This window comes from Quercus robur, chromosome 5 (genome assembly GCF_932294415.1).
Source record: "Quercus robur chromosome 5, dhQueRobu3.1, whole genome shotgun sequence".
Taxonomy (NCBI): domain Eukaryota; kingdom Viridiplantae; phylum Streptophyta; class Magnoliopsida; order Fagales; family Fagaceae; genus Quercus; species Quercus robur.
The window spans coordinates 82,410,611-82,431,955 of record NC_065538.1 but is presented as its reverse complement, the minus strand read 5'-3'; the positions used below and the strand labels follow the sequence as shown (position 1 = coordinate 82,431,955).

At 35.8% G+C, this 21,345-nt stretch overlaps 2 protein-coding genes across 51 annotated transcripts in view; one reads left to right on the top strand and one right to left on the bottom strand.

Annotated features, from left to right (window-relative positions):
- Positions 1 to 1,717: 1,717 nt before the first annotated feature.
- The window catches only part of LOC126727389 (pentatricopeptide repeat-containing protein At2g26790, mitochondrial), a 56,752-nt gene continuing 37,124 nt past the window's right edge, over positions 1,718 to 21,345 (top strand). For 25 of the 50 annotated variants that reach the window (XM_050433050.1, XM_050433044.1, XM_050433048.1 and 22 more), the window contains exons 1-2: positions 1,718 to 4,648; positions 4,749 to 4,803. In XM_050433050.1, the coding sequence (XP_050289007.1) occupies positions 2,034 to 4,580 (2,547 nt within the window). In that variant the 5' untranslated portion in view covers positions 1,718 to 2,033 and the 3' untranslated portion in view covers positions 4,581 to 4,648; positions 4,749 to 4,803. Of the gene's footprint in view, positions 4,649 to 4,729; positions 4,804 to 8,385; positions 8,486 to 8,561; positions 8,907 to 9,049; positions 9,100 to 9,358; positions 9,428 to 9,507; positions 9,561 to 9,728; positions 9,764 to 9,872; positions 9,978 to 21,345 lie in introns of those variants that run through there. The other 25 variants (XM_050433023.1, XM_050433020.1, XM_050433029.1 and 22 more) reach the window with 18 other exon arrangements.
- Positions 10,780 to 16,028, bottom strand: LOC126727393 (equilibrative nucleotide transporter 3-like). Its single transcript, XM_050433056.1, has 9 exons — positions 15,410 to 16,028; positions 15,170 to 15,274; positions 14,554 to 14,709; positions 14,306 to 14,449; positions 13,899 to 14,004; positions 13,429 to 13,604; positions 13,178 to 13,338; positions 10,998 to 11,256; positions 10,780 to 10,905 (listed from the first exon to the last, which is right to left on the bottom strand). Exons 1-9 carry the CDS (start codon positions 15,449 to 15,451, stop codon positions 10,795 to 10,797), a joined length of 1,260 nt encoding a protein of 419 aa, XP_050289013.1. The 5' UTR covers positions 15,452 to 16,028; the 3' UTR covers positions 10,780 to 10,794.

Here is a 21,345-nt window from a genome sequence, read left to right as displayed (position 1 = left end):
CCTTCTATGGGAGGGAGATTTAAGGTAGCAGCATAAGTATCTGTTGCTGCTATTTGAGAGCCTCATTTGTGGGAGTGGGTGCCACAGGAACCTCATTTGTGCCGCATTGAATTTCATATGCCATCTATAAATATAAATATATTTAAAAAAAAATGGAAAGATTAGTATCAATGTAACTCCTTAAAGGCAAACAACATTAATGACTAAACAACAATAGTAAAAACAATAGGGAGAGGGCCAAACAGAGACAAACTTGCAAAGCAAGATAGAGAGAAAGGGACACAGCAAGTCAGCAAGAGAAAATATTGTAGAGTAAGAAATACACCTGTAGGTTGAGACAAAGCAAAAACATTTAAAAATCAACCAAAAGAAAACTAAGAAATGAAAAAAGCAAAAGCCAAACATTGATCCACCACAGTAAGAGAGATAAACATATAGAATGAGTAAGAGAGAGAAAACATTGAGAAACTTTACCTAACACCGGAAGAGAGAGCTACCACCAGAAAGATAGAACCACTGTCGAGGCAGAGATGATAACTGATGGATGGCAATGGCTCAATAGAGGGAGAAAGTGTTAGAGTTCAAAAGGGAGTGAAGTGTGAGAAACTGAGAGGGGAGGGGGAGAGGGAGGCGGCACATTTTTGTGTGATTGTGAACTAATAGGATTTTATATATGATATAGGAGGAAACCGAGGAAGTGTTGGACAACTAGTTTTTTAAAATTTTTTATTAATTATATAATATATTTAAATATATATTAAAAGAGCTGATAGGATTTTATATTATATATGATAGTAGGAACCGAGGAAGTGCTGGACAGTTGGTTTTTAAAATTTTTTTATTAAATATATAATATATTTTAAATATATATTAAAATATGGGTGGGTCGGGTTAGGTTTGGTGGGTTTATAATTTTATGACCCAAAGTCAACCCGATCTGTTATAAAAAAAAAAAATTTTGTAACCCAACCCAACCCACCAAACCCTAAAAATTGACCCAACCTGCCGGGTTGGGTCGGGTTTGGTGGGTTTTCTGCACACCCCTAGTAAGAAGGGCATAACAAGATTTAGCCAAGCTAGAAAGTATTTCAAACTTTGGCTAAAGAAACTCATTGGCATTTTGAGCAATTATCACGTAAGTATCAATTAAAAAATGGATAAAGTTTGGGGACAAAACTCTATTCAATATATTTTTATTGAATGTAAATTTTGACAAATTCACAACTGGATTACATTTTCTTCTTATTCCCTCAATGCTTGCAAAATTTTCAGAAGATTAAGATTGATAGCTATATAATCAATCAAATATTTAAATTTCAAATTTTTGTAGTTTGAATTTATGTATAAAAACTAATTTTATGATTTGAATAGTAAATAACATAATTGACACAAAATTTGACATGTATATTAAAAACATAAAAAATATACAATTCAACGATTAAATTTTTAAAATATATAGCAATGTTAATTTTGTTAGTAGAAGTTTAGTTACTAGTTACAACTAATTTTGTAGCAAGATTTTTTGTTCTTAAAAAAAAATTTGTAAAAAAAGATGATTTATTTTTATTTTTATTTTAAAAAAATCTAGTCTAAATAGTGAGTGTCCAATTAAGGACTGAGATTGATTTGAAATAAATCCATGGTTTAAAATATGCCACGTCATTTAAAATCATTAACCGAGCAAATTTAAGCTAAAACAAACGTTAGCTTCTCAACACCTAGGTTTTCTTTCTCTGTCTTGACTCTCTATCCCTCTCCTCTGCTCAAACCCAGCGGTGGTCTCGGTCGACCTTCTCCTTGCACCCACCACCACCACCGCCGCCGAACCGCCATCATCCGGCGGTGATATTCCGAATACAGGCTGTGCACCACCAACTGTGTTGAGTTGAGGTAAGGTATAACACTTCCTAAACACACATTTGAGTTGTAGTGTTCATTGCTTGGTTTTGGTTTAGTTTTCATTGGCATAAAACATAGTTGTATGTATGTTTGTGGTGTTTGGGAATCTCTCTCTGCTTTCGATATGAGTGTTAATGTCCATGTGGTTTCATCCATCAGTTAGACTCAATTTGGGTTTTCCCAGAATATTGAGTTCCACTTCTTCTTCTTTCAAGTCCATCTCTACTGCCCTTGCATTCCTCAACCCAACTCAATCTTCTGATGATGAATATGCATCATCATCATCGTTGTCCTCATCTACTGCCTCTTCTTCTTATGCTAATAGTACTGCAACTGATATTTCTGGTTATACCCACAACCTTAACACCACCAAAACTAGCACCCCTGTAGCTCAGGACTTATTTGATGCGTCCCGGGTTGTCCAAATCTTGAACTCTATGAAAAGGGATCCCAAGACCGCAATTTCATTCTTTGACCGGTTAAAGGAACAGGGTTTCGCGCATGATGTATCCACGTATGCCGCGCTTGTTAGGATCTTATGCCATTGGGGTCTGGATAGGAAGTTGGATGCTGTGTTTTTGGAAGTCATTGTTGGGTCCTCTAATGGCCATCGTCAACACCCGGGTTTTGAAATTTCTGATTTGTTTGAAAGGCTTGTGGTGGTGGAGGGATTGCAGGCTGATGAGACATTGGTTAGAGCATACAATGCGTTGGTTAAGTCTTATGTTAGTATCGGTATGTTTGATGAGGCCATTGATGTTTTGTTCCAAACGAAGAGACGGGGGTTCATTCCTCATATCTTCACTTGTAATTTTCTAATGAATCGATTAATTGAGCATGGCAAAGTGGACATGGCTGTGGCTATTTATGAGCAGCTGAAGAGATTAGGTTTGAGCCCTAATGATTACACCTATGCAATTGTGATCAAGGCACTCTGCAGGAAGGGTGATTTGGAAGCAGCTGTTCATGTGTTTCAGGAGATGGAGGTAGCAGGGATTACTCCTAGAGCTTTTGCTTACACTGCATATATCAAAGGGCTTTGCACCCATCAGAGGTCGGATTTGGGATATCAAGTGCTACAAGCATGGAAAGGGGCAGATGCCCCTATAGAAGCGTATGCTTATGCTGCCGTCATTCGTGGATTCTGTGACGAGATGAAATTAGATGATGCAGAGAGTGTCTTTCTTGATATGCAAAAACAAGGGGTGGTCCCTGATGCACAAAGCTATGGTGCATTGATCCGTGGGTACTGCAAGAGTTGCAATTTGCTAAAAGCTTTGGCTCTCCATAATGATATGGTGTCAAAGGGTATAAAAAGTAACTGTGTGATTGTTAGCTCGATTCTTCAATGCATGTGTAACATGGGCATGTCTTCGGAAGCATTGAGTCTATTTGAAGAATTTAAGGGGTCTGGAATTTTTCTTGATGAGGCGTCATACAATATTGTGGTGGATGCTTTGTGCACACAGGGGAAAGTTGAAGAAGCTGTGCAACTGCTTGAAGAAATGAAAGGTAAGCGTATGAATTTAGATATTATGCACTATACAACCTTGATTAAAGGGTATTGTTTCATAGGAAAAATTGTTGATGCCTTGAATCTATTTGAGGAAATGAAGGAAAACGGTTTCAAGCCTGATATCATTGTTTATAATGTACTTGCTGCTGGGTTTTCTAGAAATGGCCTTGCATCTGAGGCACTTGACCTTTTGGAATATATGGAGGCACAGGGTTTGAAACCAAACTCTGTTACACACAACATGATTATTGAAGGTTTATGTAAAGGTGGCAAAGTAAAGGAAGCTGAAGAATTTCTAAGTACTTTAGAGGATAAGAGTGTGGATAATTATTCTGCTTTGGTTAATGGGTACTGTGAAGCCAACTGTACAAGTGAGGCCTATAAACTTTTTGTTAGGCTGTCAAAGCAAGGATTTTTAATTAAAAAAAGTTCATGCGTTAAACTACTCACTAACCTTTGCTTGGAAGGTGTCTGTGATGCAGCTCTTATGGTGCTTGAGACAATGTTGGCATTGAATGTAGAACCAAGTGAGATAATGTACAGTAAAGTCTTAGCTGCTCTTTGTCGGGCTGGAGATATGAAAAAGGCTCGATGGTTTTTTGATTTTTTAGTTGAAAAAGGGTCAAGTCCTGATGTCATTTCCTACACAATGATGATACATGGTTTTTGCAAAATGAATTGCTTACAAGAAGCACAGGATCTCTTCCATGATATGAAGGAGAGGGGGATTGAACCTGATGTCATCACTTACACGGTTTTGCTAGATGGTCTTTCCAAAACGAATCTAAGAAGGGTTTGTTCCCCTTTAGATGCAAGGGAAAATAAGGAAGGGAAAGTGGATGCTTCAACTGTTTGGACAGAAATGGGGGACAATGGTATAAGACCTGATGTTATTTGTTACACTGTTTTAATTGATAGGTACTGTAAGACAGAAAACCTTCAGGATGCTGTTGCCCTCTTTGATAATATGATTGACAGAGGACTAGAACCTGATACAGTGACATACACAGCTCTTTTGTCTGGCTATTGTAATAAGGGAGATGTGGATAAGGCTGTGGACCTCTTTAAGGAGATGTCTACTAAGGGAATACTGACAGATACCCGCACTGTCTCTATTCTACACCACGGAATTATAAAAGCCAAGAAACTGCAATTTCGGAGATAGCACTCTATTGACTGCCAACGGTCAGATGAACCCAAAATCCAAAAACTAGTTCAGTCAACTATTCAAAGGTAGATCGGAATGAATCATGCTATAAATTGATTTTCAGTACTTTACATGGGAAAACTTTTTGTTGTAACCTTACATTGAAGGTGGCTGTTGATTTTGCAGGCAGAGCAGAAAGGAAGCTCTATGGGTAGGCCTCTCTAAAGTCACTCATCTTCAGGTATCAGAACTATATATTTGAGTCAAAATGGAATTAACTCTGCATTCAAGTACTTCTGCATATATTTATTTGATGAATCAGTAAGAAATATTATTGCAAGCTCAAAGAAAAACAGTACCTACATATTTGCTCTTTCCTGTAATATGGGGTATATAAAATTACTGCAAATAAAGGAGGAAAACCACTTTTGTATGAGCATATCTGTCATGCATTTCTGTAGCGTGTGTTCTGTCTTTTTTTTGCCCCTGCATGTCTTAGTTTTTGTTTAGCATGACTTCTTCCTTTGCTTCACTAGAGAACTTCTTGGTTGCAAAGCTTATGATTGGCTGTTATGCTTCCTAAAAAAAAATAAATTATTGTATAAAGATGGGAGGTTTGAAGCTTGTTTAAGTTGTCTTTTTTTGAATGTAACCTTTCTTTTAACTTTCAAATGAAATATAAACATAACTTATAGGGAAAAAGTACTTTATTTCTCAACAAATCTTGACTAAACTTCTTTATGAGGCTGGAAAGTGGAAACTAATAAACTGTACCATCATTTACCATGAATTAGTGTTTTAAAAAAAAATTTTAATCATTAGAAGTGGAAGATTTAAAGTTGCAAATAGACTCTCTCTCTCTCTCTCTTTGTGGAGTTGGATATCAAATACTTTGATCTTGGTCTCCCTAATTGTGATGCCATCAACAATAGAGTTATAATTGAAAATGCTTAAGCCACTCTTAAGTGTGTCTACTATCTTTTACCTCTTAGCTTCTTGTTCATAACATTGTTTCTATTGTTATATTATACACGCAGCCAATGGCTATCAAACTCACGACATAACCCTCCACATGTTTTTTCTGTAATTCTTTAGTCTACTTAGTGCCCGTTGTGAATGAAGTAGGTTTTTTTTTTTTTTTTTTTGGGTTAATATAATTACTCTCACCTATAAGGAAAAAATTGATTATCATCTTCAACAAAATGTGGCTTGTTGCTGTGTCCATTAATGCTGGTTTTCTTTTTGAACAATGTATTAGAGCTGTCGCAAAGAAAGAGATTGTAATTGCTTGCCCTTACTTTTGTTATTTAAATAGCTTGCTTGTAGAGTTGTTAAATGCTGTGTCTTGTATTTCTTAAAAAAAAGAAAAGAAAATGCTGTGTCTTGTTGCCAAATTATGTGTAGGCTACTTAGATAATTTGTAAACAGAATTTAGGGGTATGACAGAATTTAAATTTAAATAAAATAAAATTCCTTGTTTGGGTGTGCTGTAGGAAGAAATTCTAAATTCTGTATAGAATTTTAGCCAGAAATCCAGTTCTTAAATTTTGATTTACAAATTCTGCCTATTCAGTTGTTATTTCTAAACTCCTCCACGTTTCTCGCTCACTCGCTTGTTATTCAATACCTCCTTCCCATCTCCTAGGCCCCTACCAGCTTGTCTCCAGCTCCCACGTCATCACCTGCTGTTAATACTCTGGGGGAGATCTAATGAGGTCTTTAAATTCTCACTTGTTGCTTGGGAGAAAGTTGTGTGGCCAGTGGAGTCTGGTGGCTTGGGGATCCGGAAAATTGGGCTGTTTAACCAAGCTTTGCTTGGGAAGTGGCTCTGGAGATTTGGAAATGAGGTCACACGGTTGTGGAGGCAGGTTATAGCTTCCAAATATGGGGAGGCCAGTGGGGGATGGTGTGAGTTGTTAGAGGGACTCATGGTTGTGGTATGTGGAAGAACATTAGGAAGGGGGTTGAGAGTTTCTTTGGTCATGTGTTGTATGCGGCAGGAGAGGGTTTTTGTATCAGATTCTGGCACGACCCTTGGAGTAGCCCTATTGCCTTGAAAGATTTATATCCAGCACTGTTTGCTATTGCGGTGAACAAGGAAGCTATGATTTCAGAAATGGTTGATTATGATTCAGATGGGGGTGGTAGAAGCTGGAACTTATGTTTCTGTCGTGCATTTCAAGATTGGGAGACAGGGATCTTTTATGATTTCTTTGCGTATATCTCTTCTAAGTTACCTAGGGGGGGTGATGTTACCATGATATGGCAATTGAATCGTAGTGGTGTTTTTGATGTGCGCTCTTTCTATAATTCATTGCTAGCAGCTCCAGTGGTGTCTTTTCCTTGGAAGAGCATTTGGTGTGTTAAGGTACCTAAAAGGGTGGCTTTCTTCTTATGGACAGCTGCTAGGGGTGGGCTTCTTACTATAGACAACCTCGTTAAGAAGACATTACCTCTTGTGAATTGGTGCTGCCTTTGTCGATGTGAAGAGGAAACTGTGGATCATTTATTGATCCATTGTAAGTATGCTTATACTTTGTGGAGTGAAGTCCTTCGTTTGTTTGGGGTTCAGTGGGTGATGCCGAAGAATGTTGTTTCTCTTTTTATTGCATGGTGGAATTGGTTGGGGAGTCACACTTCAAAAGTGTGGAATATGGTTCCAGCTTGTATTATGTGGTTAATTTGGAAGGAGCGCAATGCTTGTACTTTTGAGGAAACTGAGAGACTTGTAGACTGTGTGAAGTCTTTGCTACTCAGGACTTCGTTTGAGTGGTCCCGGGTTTGGGGGTTTACGCAGTGTCACTCTTTGTTTGATTTCCTTAATTCTGTTAGCCTTTTTGTTTGATCGGTTTGTATTCTTTTCAGTGCAGTGAGTTTACTATCGTAAATTCATTGTGCTTTTTTATCAATAAAACTGTTATTATCTATCAAAAAAAAAAAAAAAAAATACTCTGGCTCCTCTGACCTTGGTCAACTTGTCACTGACTGAAATACTCCTTGCTATGCCACAACCTTGATCAAAGTCAGCACCACTAGATTTCTCTTTCTTACCTCAACTTTTCCACCATTGTCCCAGATTTGTTACAGTTTTGTTCCTCACTTCAATTAATTGCATCAAAATCACTCAAAATCGCTCTTCTGATGGGCTTTTCAGTTTAGTATCCTCAATTCAATTTGGGCAAACTTTAATTGAGCATGACATGATTAAAGATTAATTCTTACGCTTTCACCATTAAAATACGCATAAAACAATGTGGATTTGCACGCCAAATCTTGCTGATATCATTCCATCAAATATTTTATTTTCATTCTGAAGGTGTCTTGACTGTGGCAATGTCATTTAAGTGCCAAATTTTCACAATGCATGCCCCCAAATAGTACATTCATTTTCCAGTATATTTTAGAGCAGTGAGCTCGAGATTCTGTGGTTTGGCCCTTAATTATCAAGGCAGCTAGCAGCTTTCCTGTAACATACCCTGTTGCACTGTTCTGCGACAAATATATAAATAATTTTTACCAAAACATGGCCACATAGTATTTTTATACAGAGCAATAAGTATTTGATGGGATTCAGGGTCCCCCCTCCTCTCTTATAAATTTGATAAAGTAGAGCAATAACTGGTCAAGGAATTTCGGAATTTTTTAAACAGGGAATTTTACGTAGATATTGGTACTATTTCCTTGTATTTATATATAATAACGAAACAATGAAATTGATAAATGATGGGGTTTAAACCCCATTCTTTTTTCTGTGTAAAGATAAATTCTTTACCCAAACCCATGGTAATGGTTTTTTGCTTTATTTTTTTTTTTTTTGCTCCAGATTTTTATTTGATGAAAGAGGACACTGTGCTTTCCATTTACACCAGGTACTCTTTTCAAAGAACCAAATATCTTCAAAAACATCCCCCATCTTGAAAGAGGTTTCTAACGTTTTCTTGACTTGGTTTGTAATATTAAAAAGCCAAGGGCCCAGATTAACTTGGTTTTCTTTCTCAGGTTGGACTGAGCCTATGTACATTAAATGTCATGCTTTTGGTGATCAGTACAGGACAAAAGATACAGTTATACCAGGATCCAGAAAACTTAAATTGGTATTTGGTAAAATCCTCTCCCAGTTTTCAGCATTTCAATGATCTTATTAGTTTCACTTTTTATAGAGACTTGTTACGGCTTAGATTTTTCAGTTCTATATTTCTATCAATGCCTTCGTATGTAATCATGCTATTAAGGGAAACTGGAATATCTGCAGTACTGGATAAACATGATGAGAAGAAAGAGTTAGAGGTTTTCGACTTTACTGGTGCTGGAGGTGTAGCCTTGTCCATGGATAACACTGATGAGGTTCAGATCTCACAAATGCTATTCTTTTTTCCTTTGTTTCTTTCATACTTGGTGCCTGGCCTGAATTTGACTTGCTAGAAGAGTGTTTTTAGTGTTATTATTATTATTTATTATTTGTTTTTTTATAATCTTTTTGAAAACAGTCCATTCATGCTTTTACCGAGGCTTCAATGAATACTGCTTACCAGAAAAGGTGGCTACTTTATCTTAGTACTAAAAACAATATGATGGAAGGTATGCTGTTACCTTGTTAGACTTTCTTGGGTATTCTAATTCTGCCCAATTTTGTTCCAACTGAATTATGCATGGCCTTTTTTCTTCTATGTGGAACTTTAGTGTCTGTCTTACTAATTATGTATTGAGAGGCATGACCTTTTTCTTCTATGTGGACCTTTAGTGTCTGTCTTACTTATTATGTATTGCCAGTTTCTTATCATGTGAATTTCATGAAGATTCAAGGACATATTTCAGGAAGTTCATGAAACTCAATGGAAATCTAAATTTGATGCTGCAGGGATATGGTGAGATATCCAGTTCATCATGCTAATTACTTTATGAAGTTTGAGTAGTTTGTCATCAACTTATGTGGTTGAATTGCTAGGAATGAATACCGTCACTGATAATATGGTACCTTAGGTTCTTAAAGTGAAAGAGGTTACGTGGACTCACAGAAACTATGATTGCAGTGTGCAGAGTGATTGTTTCGCCCAATGTTTGTATCAATGCGGGAATTGTATGAAAAGTTTTTAGCTCTTGGAGTGTCCTAACTGAGTGTGAAGTTATTCATCTAGTTTACGATAAAAACTCTTGCCATTGGTACAGGATTTGGATCTCTTGGGCTGGTGACATCAGTGCTGGTATGTTTCACTGTTCTCATTTTTATTTTTCCTGGTATTTTTTTTTAAAGCCTTTCTTTTTGGTCCATTTTTCACTTCTAATACATGTGACGTTGGTCTTGGGTTTCAGGGGTGTGCCTAGATGGAAAGACAATCAAACCTGAAGCAGCACATGGGACAGTTACCACTATTACTGGCTCCATCAGAGAGGTGGTGAAACCAGCATAAACAGCACGGCATCAATATTTGCTTGAACAGCACACAGGTATCAGATTAATTTCTTCTTTTATTGATGAGTTTTGTATAATTTTAGTTCTGTGAATTTGAAGTTTTAGGAATTGGATTTTTCATTTTTCTTATTATATAAATCATCAGGTGAAAATTGAGCAGGGCGGATGACAACACAGAACTTTTGGATTTACTGTGAAACTGGGAGCAGCATGTGTTGGAACAGTCAAATCAGGGAAGATGACGAAGGATCTTGAACTTCTTATTCATGGGCCCAAGTAATTGCTGCCAAAAGCTATTTCTTTTGAAAGTTATGCTGTTGTGCTTAGTTTCTATACAACAACAACAACAATAATGCCTTAGTCCAGCTGTTGTGCTTAGTTTCTATAAAACAACAACAATAACGCCTTAGTCCCAAAATTTGGAGTCAGCAATGAATCCTCAATAGATTAGATTGGATTGGCTATGTGAATTCTTTTCTTCCATTCTATACTATCTAAAGTCATGCTCTTGGTTCATAAAATTTATTGTACCTCCATCAAGTTTAATTATGAGGTTTTTGATAGTTTAAACAAAATTAGAAAATGTGATGGCTATAAAATTAACAATATAATTCAAATGCATAAAGTTTATTTATGAGGTTTTTGATAATTTAAACAAAATTAGGAAAGGTCATGGCCATATAATCAACAATATAATTCCAATGCATAAAGTTTAGTATTTGGCTATTCATCTAATGATTTTCACTCTGTTATGTGATAAATGGACAAGAGGAACTGACTTTGCTTCATTTATTACAACAATAACTTGGATAACTTGGATCTCTAAAACCTTCCTTTACTTATGAGCCACAACCAATCAAGAGCTACTCCTGCAAATAAACCACATTTAAGACACAACACAAGCAAATTGCCCAAAGCATTTTGCTCAGGTCCCTACAAAACAATGAAACCAATATGTATTAATGAGGAACCACTGGAAAACTTTATATTTGCTGCACATTATGTAGCATTCTATGTCAACTAACCTTGTAACCTTTGGGTGCCACTGTAAGGACACAGACATTAAGGTAGCCATTAGATACTCCCAATAAGGATGTCAGCAGGATCATCCATCCCTTATCACCATATTTTGCGCAAAAGTAGAACGCTGGGATAAATAAGAAACGAGAAAGAATTGCGATCATAAGGCCCTTCCTTGATTCTAACTTCAGGCTTTTGATGAGAGGAATGTATCTTGATATCAGATCCCCGACATTGTACATTGCAATCAGAACAGGTGAATACCTGAAAGATCATCATCAATGTGCTAGTATTGTAGTTTCACTTTTTTGGTTCACTAGACAAGGCAAACATATAGGCAACCAGCACATAGCCAGGCATAGAAAGAATACTATGGTTTGAAACTGCAAACTTTATTCAAAGTGCAATTTGAAACAATGGAAAGCTGCAAAGACATCATTTAGAGAATGATAGTGTTAAAGAACTGGACTAATGGAGTATATATATCCAAATGCTACAAGTTTTTATTTAAACTAGTCGTAGACCCGCGCGTTGCGCGTAAAAATATTATTGTAGTTATTATTGGTTAATAGTTAGTTTTTCATTTTCTTTCAAGTTAATATATTGACTTTTAAAAAATATACAATCTAATATATTAATTCAACAACAATAATAATAATGTTGAATAAAATAATATGAGAAGAAAAAAAGTAAAAATAAAAGATATAACAATAAACACCAAATTAATTATCTCTAAATAAATACCAAATTATTTAAATCATATTATGTAATATTAAAATATTACATTCTTATTTACTATCTTAAATTCTTTACAATGCAATATGATAAATTTTAACAACCAAAGTGAAAAAAAAAAAGAAAAAAAAAAAAGAAACAATTAAATTGCATCAACTTAAAGTAAAGTTCTAAAAAATACAAAAATTTCTCAACCTAAAGCAGAGATGCAAAATATATATATATATATCACCAAAAATTGAGAGAGAAAGAGAGAGAAATAAATTTTTTTGTGAAGAAAAATTATGCATATAATGGAAAAGAGAATGCCAAATTTATACTAAAAGGATAACAATAAGAAGAAACAAAATAAAGGGAAAGATGAAGAGTGATATTACGAGAAAGGGTAGTGGGGAGATGAAAATGTAAAGGGAAAGAGAAAGGTTGGAGAAAGTGTAAATGTTAAAAAAAGTGAGTACAGTTTAATTTATTTAAATTTAAATAAAATATTATATGTTTAATTAAAAAAAGAAAATATAAATAATTTAATTATATGGAGGATGTGACTGAGTATTGAATAAAATAAGATGAAAAGATTAAAAAAGTAAAAATATAATATATATATATATATAACAATAAACACCAAATTACCCAAATCTTGTTATGTAATAGAATAATATATTATATATATATATATATTATATTTTTAATTTTTTTTTATAACGCAATAGTATAATATATAAGAATCAAAGAGAACCAAAAAAAAAAAAAAAACTTAAAACATAAAACTAAATCGTACCAACCCAACGTAGAGTTATAACAAACACAAAAATTTATCAACTTATGCAGAGATGCAGGAAAAAAAAAATACTCCAAAAATTATTGTGAGAGAGAGAGAGAGAGAGAGAGAGAGAGAGAGGGAGGGAGAAACAATATTTCTGTGATGGAAAACTATGTAAAGAATGGAAGAGAGAATAACAAATTTATAGAAGATGGCATGAATGTGAAGAGACAAAATAAAGGAGATGAATGGAAAGATAAAGGGTGACATTAAGTTTGAGGGTAGTGGGGAGATGAAAAGGCAAGGGAGAGAAAGATGAAGAGACAAAATAAAGAAAGATGAAAAGTGATATTAAGGTTGAGGTTAGTGGGGGAGATGAAAAGGTAAAGGCATAAGAAAGGTTAGAGAAAGTGCAATTATTAAAAAAAAGTAAATGTTAAAAAACAATTATAGGAAATTGGAAAGAAAAAAGATAATGACGTGGATGCTGATGTGGCTCAACGTGAGCACAGTAACATTAAACGCCACGTTTTAGCTTTTAGTAATATATAGATATAGATTAAAAATGAAAATGATGGTTTTTGATAAAAAGTAGGCTCACTTAGAATAGAGTGAAAAACATTTACTCATTCAACTTCCATCGTTTGAAAAAGTAAACCAAATGTTCCTCTGTGATAATTGAGCACTTACCATGAGCCTAGCCCATGTGTTCCAGTATTTTCATACAAGAAGCCGGGGAAAATTGACAGTGTTAACACATAAATCAGAAATAGGCCAATTGCATAATCTATATTCTGAAAGAACAATTGCTTATTGCCCAGGCGCTCTAGTTGTTTTACGTCATCTTCATCCTGTGAAAATTTCTAAGGCCATTAGGATATTGCAATCTCAAAACTTCATTGAGCATGATGCATTATGAGGTTAAAGAGAAGGTGCATTACTCCTTGGTTAGAGTTTGTTTGGATGCCAGCAGCAGCAAGGTCAGATGATACAGTTTTTGATCCTTCCGATGCTGCCTTTGAGCGATAGTACTTCACTATTGGCAGTTTAGCGAAGACAATTGCATAGAGCAGAATACACAGAAACTCAAAGAATGTGGAAATTGCAAGGAACAGTACTGCAAAATAAAGATGTTTTTTTAGTCATCTTAGCTTCAGAAAATTTATATAAAACCAAAAATTTTATTTTATGCAATTTAGTGAAGCTCAATTTCCTTTTCCTGTATGCTTAAATTCAACTCGATATTGTTGGCTTCTCAATACTAATAATAATAGTGTATGAGAAAGATTGAAATTTGAAACAGCACAAACTAGTAAGGAACATCATTTTCCATCAAATCAGCAATGACTACATATGAACGAAATTGTGAAAACCATAACAGTCGACTACTAGTAAAATAAGAGCAACATACTAGCCCCCTTGCGAAGCCCACTATGAGTTTTCTCAAAGGATACTTTTGTGAGTAGCCTTAAACCAGAGGCCAGAGCCCCTGATGCAGCTAGACCACCAAGGAAAGACTGCAGAGCATAAAAAATGGACATGTATTAAAGTTAAGGTTAAACAGATGAAGACAACAATGAAAATTGTTGAAAACATTCAGCTCAAATATATTATCGATCCCTATACTTCTGCCCACAAGAGATTTTATTTCCTAAAGTTTAAAATGGTCACTTTTAGTCCTTATATTACGTGGCCAAACTAAAACTGACATGTCATCACTCCATAGGGACTAAAAATGAACATTTTAAACTTTAGCGATTATAATCATTCATGGACTAAAATTTAGGGACATAAATAGAAGAACTCGAGAATATCAACCTGAATGAATTCAGGGCACATGAAAGACAAGTCTCCAAGCATTCCACCTTGAACATGGGCATCTGCAACTCCAAAACAAGCAGAAAGCACGCATATACCAATAAAAGGTCCAATTCCACCTTCCCCTGATGTGGCCAAATCTAACTGTCACCAAACATGTAGGAAGGGTAATTACAGTGAATGCAATATGAATTACATGTATTAGATGGCCAAAATTAAGAATATAAAATGGGAAAAGCTGTACTTACAACTAAGACTAACAAACTGCTTGCAAAGAAAAGAGTGTATCCAAATATGTTGCGCTTCCTAGTATTAATCTTTGATTCATTGTATGCTAGTATCGCCATTGTTCCAAGTGTGAATGGTTGATAAACAATCGTAAGTACCCTTGAAGGATGGTATTTCTTCCAAAGAGAGGGAAAACCTTGTAAGTCTAATTAATCTCAAAACTCATCTTACAATAAATCAAATGAAGTACAGGATGCCATAAACAATAGTTTTGTCCTTAAAACTATTTTGTAAAACAGGAATAGGTACCCCCATTTTTAGGCTCTAAGCAATTATACCATAGAACTATGGTTGAAGAATCATTTTTTTCTCACCCCCCCCCCTCCCCCCCCCCCCCAAATTTTAGTTTACTAGCTTTTCAAAGGGCATATATAATATAAAATATAAAACAAATAAAAGTAGAAAAAAGTTTCAGTTGAGCCTGCCCCTTCTCATACAGTATCAACATTGAATTTCAAAAAGCTGTAGTGTCTTCCTTGCTTCAAAAGATTAAAGTACTTGTACAATATCTAAAGGGAGCAGTTTATGCAGTCATCTTTAGCCTCAAAAAATATATTGAAAATAAGCATGACTTACCGGGAACAATTGATAATAGTAATCTCCAATTGTCAGCATACTATTCCATGACACAAGAGACCCAAACCCGAGAAAGAAACAAACTACCATTGCTCTATGCTTTCCCTGCTTATTACAGATATTAATTAAATATTAGATATAAATGTTCTGATTGAAATAAATTCCACTCAGTCTCTTCTTTGAAAATTTGCAAAATCCCCCATGTTAATGTTCTAGCAATGAAACGTGTGAAGTACAAACCTCAAGCCTTGTTGGAGCCTCAGTTTCTACAGCAATAGTCATGGCTATTTCTCACAAGTGAAGACTCTGCAATAGTTATATACTTTTATTGTAACTGATACTTATAATGGTCCATTGGAAGCAAACAAAACATTGAAGGAAGATCTATAAACTGAAGAGTTATCAATTATCATAGCATGATTATGGGAATAAACATCTATATTTATGCAGCCTACTTATGATAAAAAATAAATGCTAGCATGAGTTTCAACAAGCCTTGTTTATAGGTTTTGAGTAGTGACTAGCTCCTTCCAAGTACAAGCCTTTCAAAGAAGATTAAAAAAAGTGGTAGGAATGGCTTTAAGAATGCAAAAGGAGGAAAACTCATGAACCAAATGTTCACTTTTCAATGTATTAAAACAGAAGGCTAGAACTTACACAAAAGGAAATGCAAACTATAATGCAAAAGATGGATATAGAAACCTTATCAAGACTATGGAAGCAAAGAAAGGAGCTTTAGTTAATAGTTATATAGAAGTATGGAGGTGGACTGCAAAGTTTTAGAGCAAAAATGGGCGTGGACCATATAATTTTATAAATAAAAAGAAAAAGAACTAAGATCTCAACAACACAAATTGGAACCCACAAATACACAACTCTCAGATAGTTGCGGCAGTAATTTTTTTTTTTTTCAATTCTTCCTCTCCACCGCCAAAATGCTTCTTCCTGGATCGGTCTTACAGAAAATCGGTCACGCGAAGAGGCAAATCGGTCTCGCGAGATTTAAAGAAAGAAAGAAACAGAAAAGAAATAAAGAAGAAGAAGAAGCAGCAGAGGGAAGAACTACGCCTGAAGAAAAAAGAAAAAAAAAGAAAAGAAGGAGAAAAGAAGAAAGTGAAGTCGGTGTGAAAAGGAAAGAAAAAAAAAAAAAAAAAGACCCGTTAGTCTGACTTGATTAGACCATTCATGAGGTGCGTACTATTTATTTGCTTGTTTTTTATAATAATGCCCTTGTAAAGAAAAGAAGAAAGAGAAGTGGGTGCAAAAAGGAAAGAAAAAGAAAAAAAAGAAAAAAAGACCCGTTAGTTTGACTTGATTAGAGCATTCATGTCTTTCAAAAAAAAAGAAAAGATTAGAGCATTCATGAGAGTGGGTCCTTTTATTTGCTTGTTTTTATAATAATACCCTTGTAACTTATTTCTCATCATCTGAAAACACATAAAAGTTGGTATCAGTTTTCTCACTCTATGCTCAAAAAAAAAAAAAGTTTTCTCACTCTAGGTCCGTATGTTTTGCGTGTCTGACATCCATGTTTTACGCGTTTTGTGTTTCAGCATTTTGCACGGTTCATGGGAATTAAATAATACAATTATTTTAAGATCAAGAGGCATTAGACAAGGGGACCCCTTGTCTATGTACCTTTTTATTATTTGTATGGAGTATCTCAGTCAACTCATAAAGGAAAAATGCAACCAAAAGCTCTGGCCCCCGGTTAGAACCTCCCAAGGAGGGATCCCTATTTCCCATCTCATGTTTGCTGATGATGTGGTGCTTTTTGCTAGAGCTGACCATGTTAGTTGTTCAACTATAAGGGATGTTCTCGACGATTTTTGCAGCAAATCTGGCCAATTCATTAGTGAAGCCAAGTCTCGGGTTTTCTTTTCTCCAAATGTGGATAGAGACCAAAGGGAGTCTCTTTGTAACATTTTGGGTTTTGCTTCTACTCCAAATCTAGGAAAATATTTAGGGATTCCCATTAAACATCCAGGTACACCGATGGATGTCAGTTTTGTCTTGGATAGGGTTAAGCAAAAACTTGCAGGATGGAAGGCCAATCTTTTATCACTAGCTGGTAGGTCTGTTCTCATCCAGTCCTCGTCTTCAACGATTCCTTCCTATGTCATGCAGTGTGCCCTTCTGCCTAGTAAAATCCTTGAGGGTATTGATCGGGTTAATCGTAATTTTCTATTGGGGATAATCTGAAACAGCCAGGAAGATTCATTGGGTGGGATGGAATAAGGTGACTAAACCAAAAAAGGAAGGTGGTCTTGGGCTACAAAGTGCTAGAGGAAGAAACACGGCATTGCTAACAAAATTAAATTGGAGGTTTCATACTGAAAAGGAGAGTTTATGGGCGAGGGTATTGAAAGCAAAATATGGCTCCAATCGTCGTATTAGTTCCAAAGATCCGAATTGCCTTCCTTGCTCCCAAACTTGGAAAGGTATGAAAAGGGGAGCGGATTTGTTTCGGCAAGGTTCAAGATGGGTGATTGGAAGAGATAGTAATCTTAGTTTTTGGTATGATAATTGGACTCACAAGGGACCTTTAAGGCAGCTAATTCAAGGTCCTCTGCCATTGGGGGTTTCGGATTGGAAAGTTAAGGATATAGCAGCTCTAGGAGGTTCGAAGTGGGAGCTGGTTCCTTTTGTTGTCCCTCAGGATTTGAAGTTGGAAATTCAAGCCATTCCTTATGCGCTTGTTGCTAGTAGTGTGGATAGGTTGATGTGGAAGGATTCTGCAAGAGGTGATTTCAACATGAAAAGTGCTTATAGGATGGCTGCTGGGTTGGATCAGATTTCGGATTATAAGGGGCTTTGGATTTGGAAGCTGCAATCTCTCCCAAAGATCCAGTTTTTCTTGTGGAAGTGTTCCCATAATAGCATAGGAGTTAATGAGTGTCTAGCTGCCAGGGGTGTGAACATTGACTCTACCTGTCCTTTATGCAGAAAGGAGCCGGAATCTATTCTTCATGTTCTTCGAGATTGTGATTTGGCAAGGGCGGTTTGGAATGATTTAGGAGCAATAGGTGTTGATAGAGGTTTTTTCGCCTCTAACCTTGGGGACTGGATGGTGTCTAATGGAAATCTGGATATTGCTCTTAACCAATTCTCTCCTCCTTGGAAGATTATTTTCTCCTTTGCCGTGTGGAATTTATGGAAAAATAGGAATCAGATGGCGTTTAAAAGGCGGCCACACAATCCAAAGCTTGCAAAGGACATTATTGACTATGCCACGGAGTTCTTTCATTGTGCTGTCTCTACAAAGCATATTCAACCTCGGGTGACTATCCAGGTGCGTTGGGATAAGCCTGAACAGGGGTGGATGAAGTTAAACACAGACGGGTCATCCTTGGGAAATCCAGGATTGGCGGGTGGTGGTGGTGTTGTTCGGGATTGGACAGGTAGATGGATCTTTGGGTTCACCAGAAAAATTGGCATTATAACCAGCCTGTTGGCAGAGCTCTGGGCCATCCAAGATGTTTTAATGTTGTGTATTGAGCGCAAATTTTCCAAGGTTGAAGTCGAGCTAGATGCCAAGGCAATCGTAGACATGCTAACAAATTTGCAGTATGATAATATGTCAATTTCTTCAATTCTAGAGGATTGCAAGCTTCTGGTATCTCAAATTCCGCAAACTAGGATTAAACACTGTTACCGCGAGGCCAACAGATGTGCTGATAGGCTAGCAAGGAAAGGTGCTGAGCTGAATGAGAGTTTGGCTATTTTTGATAATCCTCATTTGGATATTTTAAATGTTGTTGAGGCTAACATCAGGGGGGCTTGTTTAGATAGGCTCTGCCCTGGGTTTTCTGCTTTAGCTTAGTTCTTCCTTTTGTATCCGTTTGACCAAAAAAAAAAAAAAAAAAAAAAAACAATTATGAATAGTACTATTCATGCATATGAATAGTAATTTTAAAAGGAAACAGTAACCGAAAAATGATTTTTTATTGTTTTCAGTTTTCAGCAAAATAAATAATATTCAAACGCACACTCTTACTCAAAAATGATTTATGAGTAATGGACGATGAAAATTGAAAATAAAACTAAACCAAACAAGCTACCTTGAAGTGGGGCCCACAAAATTTGAAAATTGAGTTATGAAAAGTGAAAATTGAGGGCCCGTTTGGTATATGTGTTTAAAAACTGAAAATTGTTGTTTAAAAACTTTTGTGAAAATACATGTGGGTGAAAAAGTGTGTGGATATATGTGAAATGTTGTTTAAAAACTGAAAATTGTTTAGAAACACTCATCAAACACCCCTGCAGGGATTCTTTGAATTTAGTGTTTTTATCACCCATCACTCTATTTTCATCACTTATAATTCAAAACTGGTGGCTCCCATGGTTGTTTGGTTTGTTTGGATTTGTTTTAAGTTTTTGTTTCCATCACTCAATTCTCTGATTTTTGAATGATGAGTTATGGAAACTAAAAAAAACTTTTAGGTGTTTTTGAGTTTTGGAAATAGAGTTATGATGGCATTTTGGTAATTATACATATTTGAGGGACCCACAGTCAAAGAGTAGTCAAATCTAGTCTAGTCTTTTTTTTTTTTTTTTTTTTTGTTTTTCATTGGGTTCGGTGAGTTTAGGTATTGGGGGTTGAAGGAAAAAAAAAGAAAAAAAAAAAAAAGTAAAAGCTGCACCAAGTCAATCGGAGGGTCCCACAAAAAGCAAAATTTTTTGAGCTATCAAAATTGAAAATAAGTGCCAAACATGCCACCTCAGGAAGTTGTGATATTTTCAGTGATAAGTGATGAGTTATAGAGTAATGAGTGACAAGTGATGCAAATTGAGTGAGAAGTGATGAATGATGGTTTTTTAAAAACCAAACAAAAACTAAGTGATGAAAACAAGCTAACTAAATATGGCCTAAGATTCTTTTGTTTTAGAATCATGATAGGACAGAAAGTAATTGCGATTGATGAATGACTAATGAATCAAAAGGATAGCCAAAGAATCTTGGTGGGTGAGTTTTGACCAGTGAATTAAAGTTTTGGATGAAGGAATTGTTTTTGCCAGAACTACATTTACTACTTGATCCAAGACAACCTAGTGTCTTTAAAGTTTGAGTCGTGGGTGAGGTCAGGATTGCCATAGATTCATCTAAGAATGTTGGCTCAAATTTATAGTCAATCAGTGGGATAAAATTCTAGTAAAGGCCAAATGTTAAAAAGCAAAGGAGTCTACTAAAATAGCAAGGCCAAATACTACCATTTTGCAAAATTTGTAGCAATTTAGCACTGTTTCGAAACTAAATAGCAATCTACCACTTTTCTAGTACTCAAGTTCTAAATGGTAGTTGAGTTTATGAAACTCGAGTTCCTAGTGAGCATTCCACCATGGCACTATCTGAGCTGACATTTGGGCATTAAAAAATGCCACTTGGTACTTGAGTTCCCAGGACTCGAGTATTGTGTTAGCGTGGTACCCAAGTTTTTATAACTCGAGTATGGCTCGGGTATAATAAGCGAAATAAGTGAAATCATCCAGATTCATACTTGAGTTTCATGGACTCGAGTATTATGTTAGCAATACCCGAGTCCACTAAACTCGAGTATGGCTTGTCTATGATGTAGTTATGTTGTTGAAAAGGGAACCGTCGACATTTATTGTAGGTTCCGGCTAGGAGAGCTTGCCAATGTTCTCAAAGTGAGCACCTTGGGATCACTGTTGTGTTGAACCTCTTGGTATTCTAAGAGAAGGTTCAGAGCTGCTTCAGCTACTTTCACAAGCAGTATTTCCATTAAGTTCTAGCTCTCCTTTCTCCCAAAAAAAAAAAAAAAGTTGTAGCTCTCCCAGGTCTGGACCTTTTGATCAGACATAATGGACATTTTTAGCTCCAGGTTCCCTAATCACATAGATAGGAATACATTTGAAGGAAGAGGCTTTGTTAGAGCCATTACTGTTATCCATTTCAATTTCATTTTCCCTAGGGAGGAGAGCCATTATTGAACAAAAATTTTTCAAAGAAAAGGAAAACAGCTATGATTATGAAAATAATATCAGTAAATTACGACATGGAAGAGCTTTGATTCATTAGCAATTGGGAAGTTGTACTGCCTCTTTCAAGAGGAATTGCAAGAGACAAAGAAGAATATTGCAGTGAAAGTAGCTACTCTCTGTTATACTTCAACCTTTGATCTATTTCAAAACAATTGAAAATGAATCGTGATGGA

Coding starts and splice junctions, on each gene's coding strand:
- LOC126727393 (XM_050433056.1), bottom strand. CDS start 15,451: ATGACTATTGCTGTAGAAACTGAGGCTCCAACAAGGCTTGAG. Junction 14,450..14,553: donor GCAGTTTGTTAGTCTTAGTT/GTAAGTACAGCT, acceptor GTTTGGTGACAG/TTAGATTTGGCCACATCAGG. Junction 13,339..13,428: donor AAACAAACTCTAACCAAGGA/GTAATGCACCTT, acceptor AAATTTTCACAG/GATGAAGATGACGTAAAACA.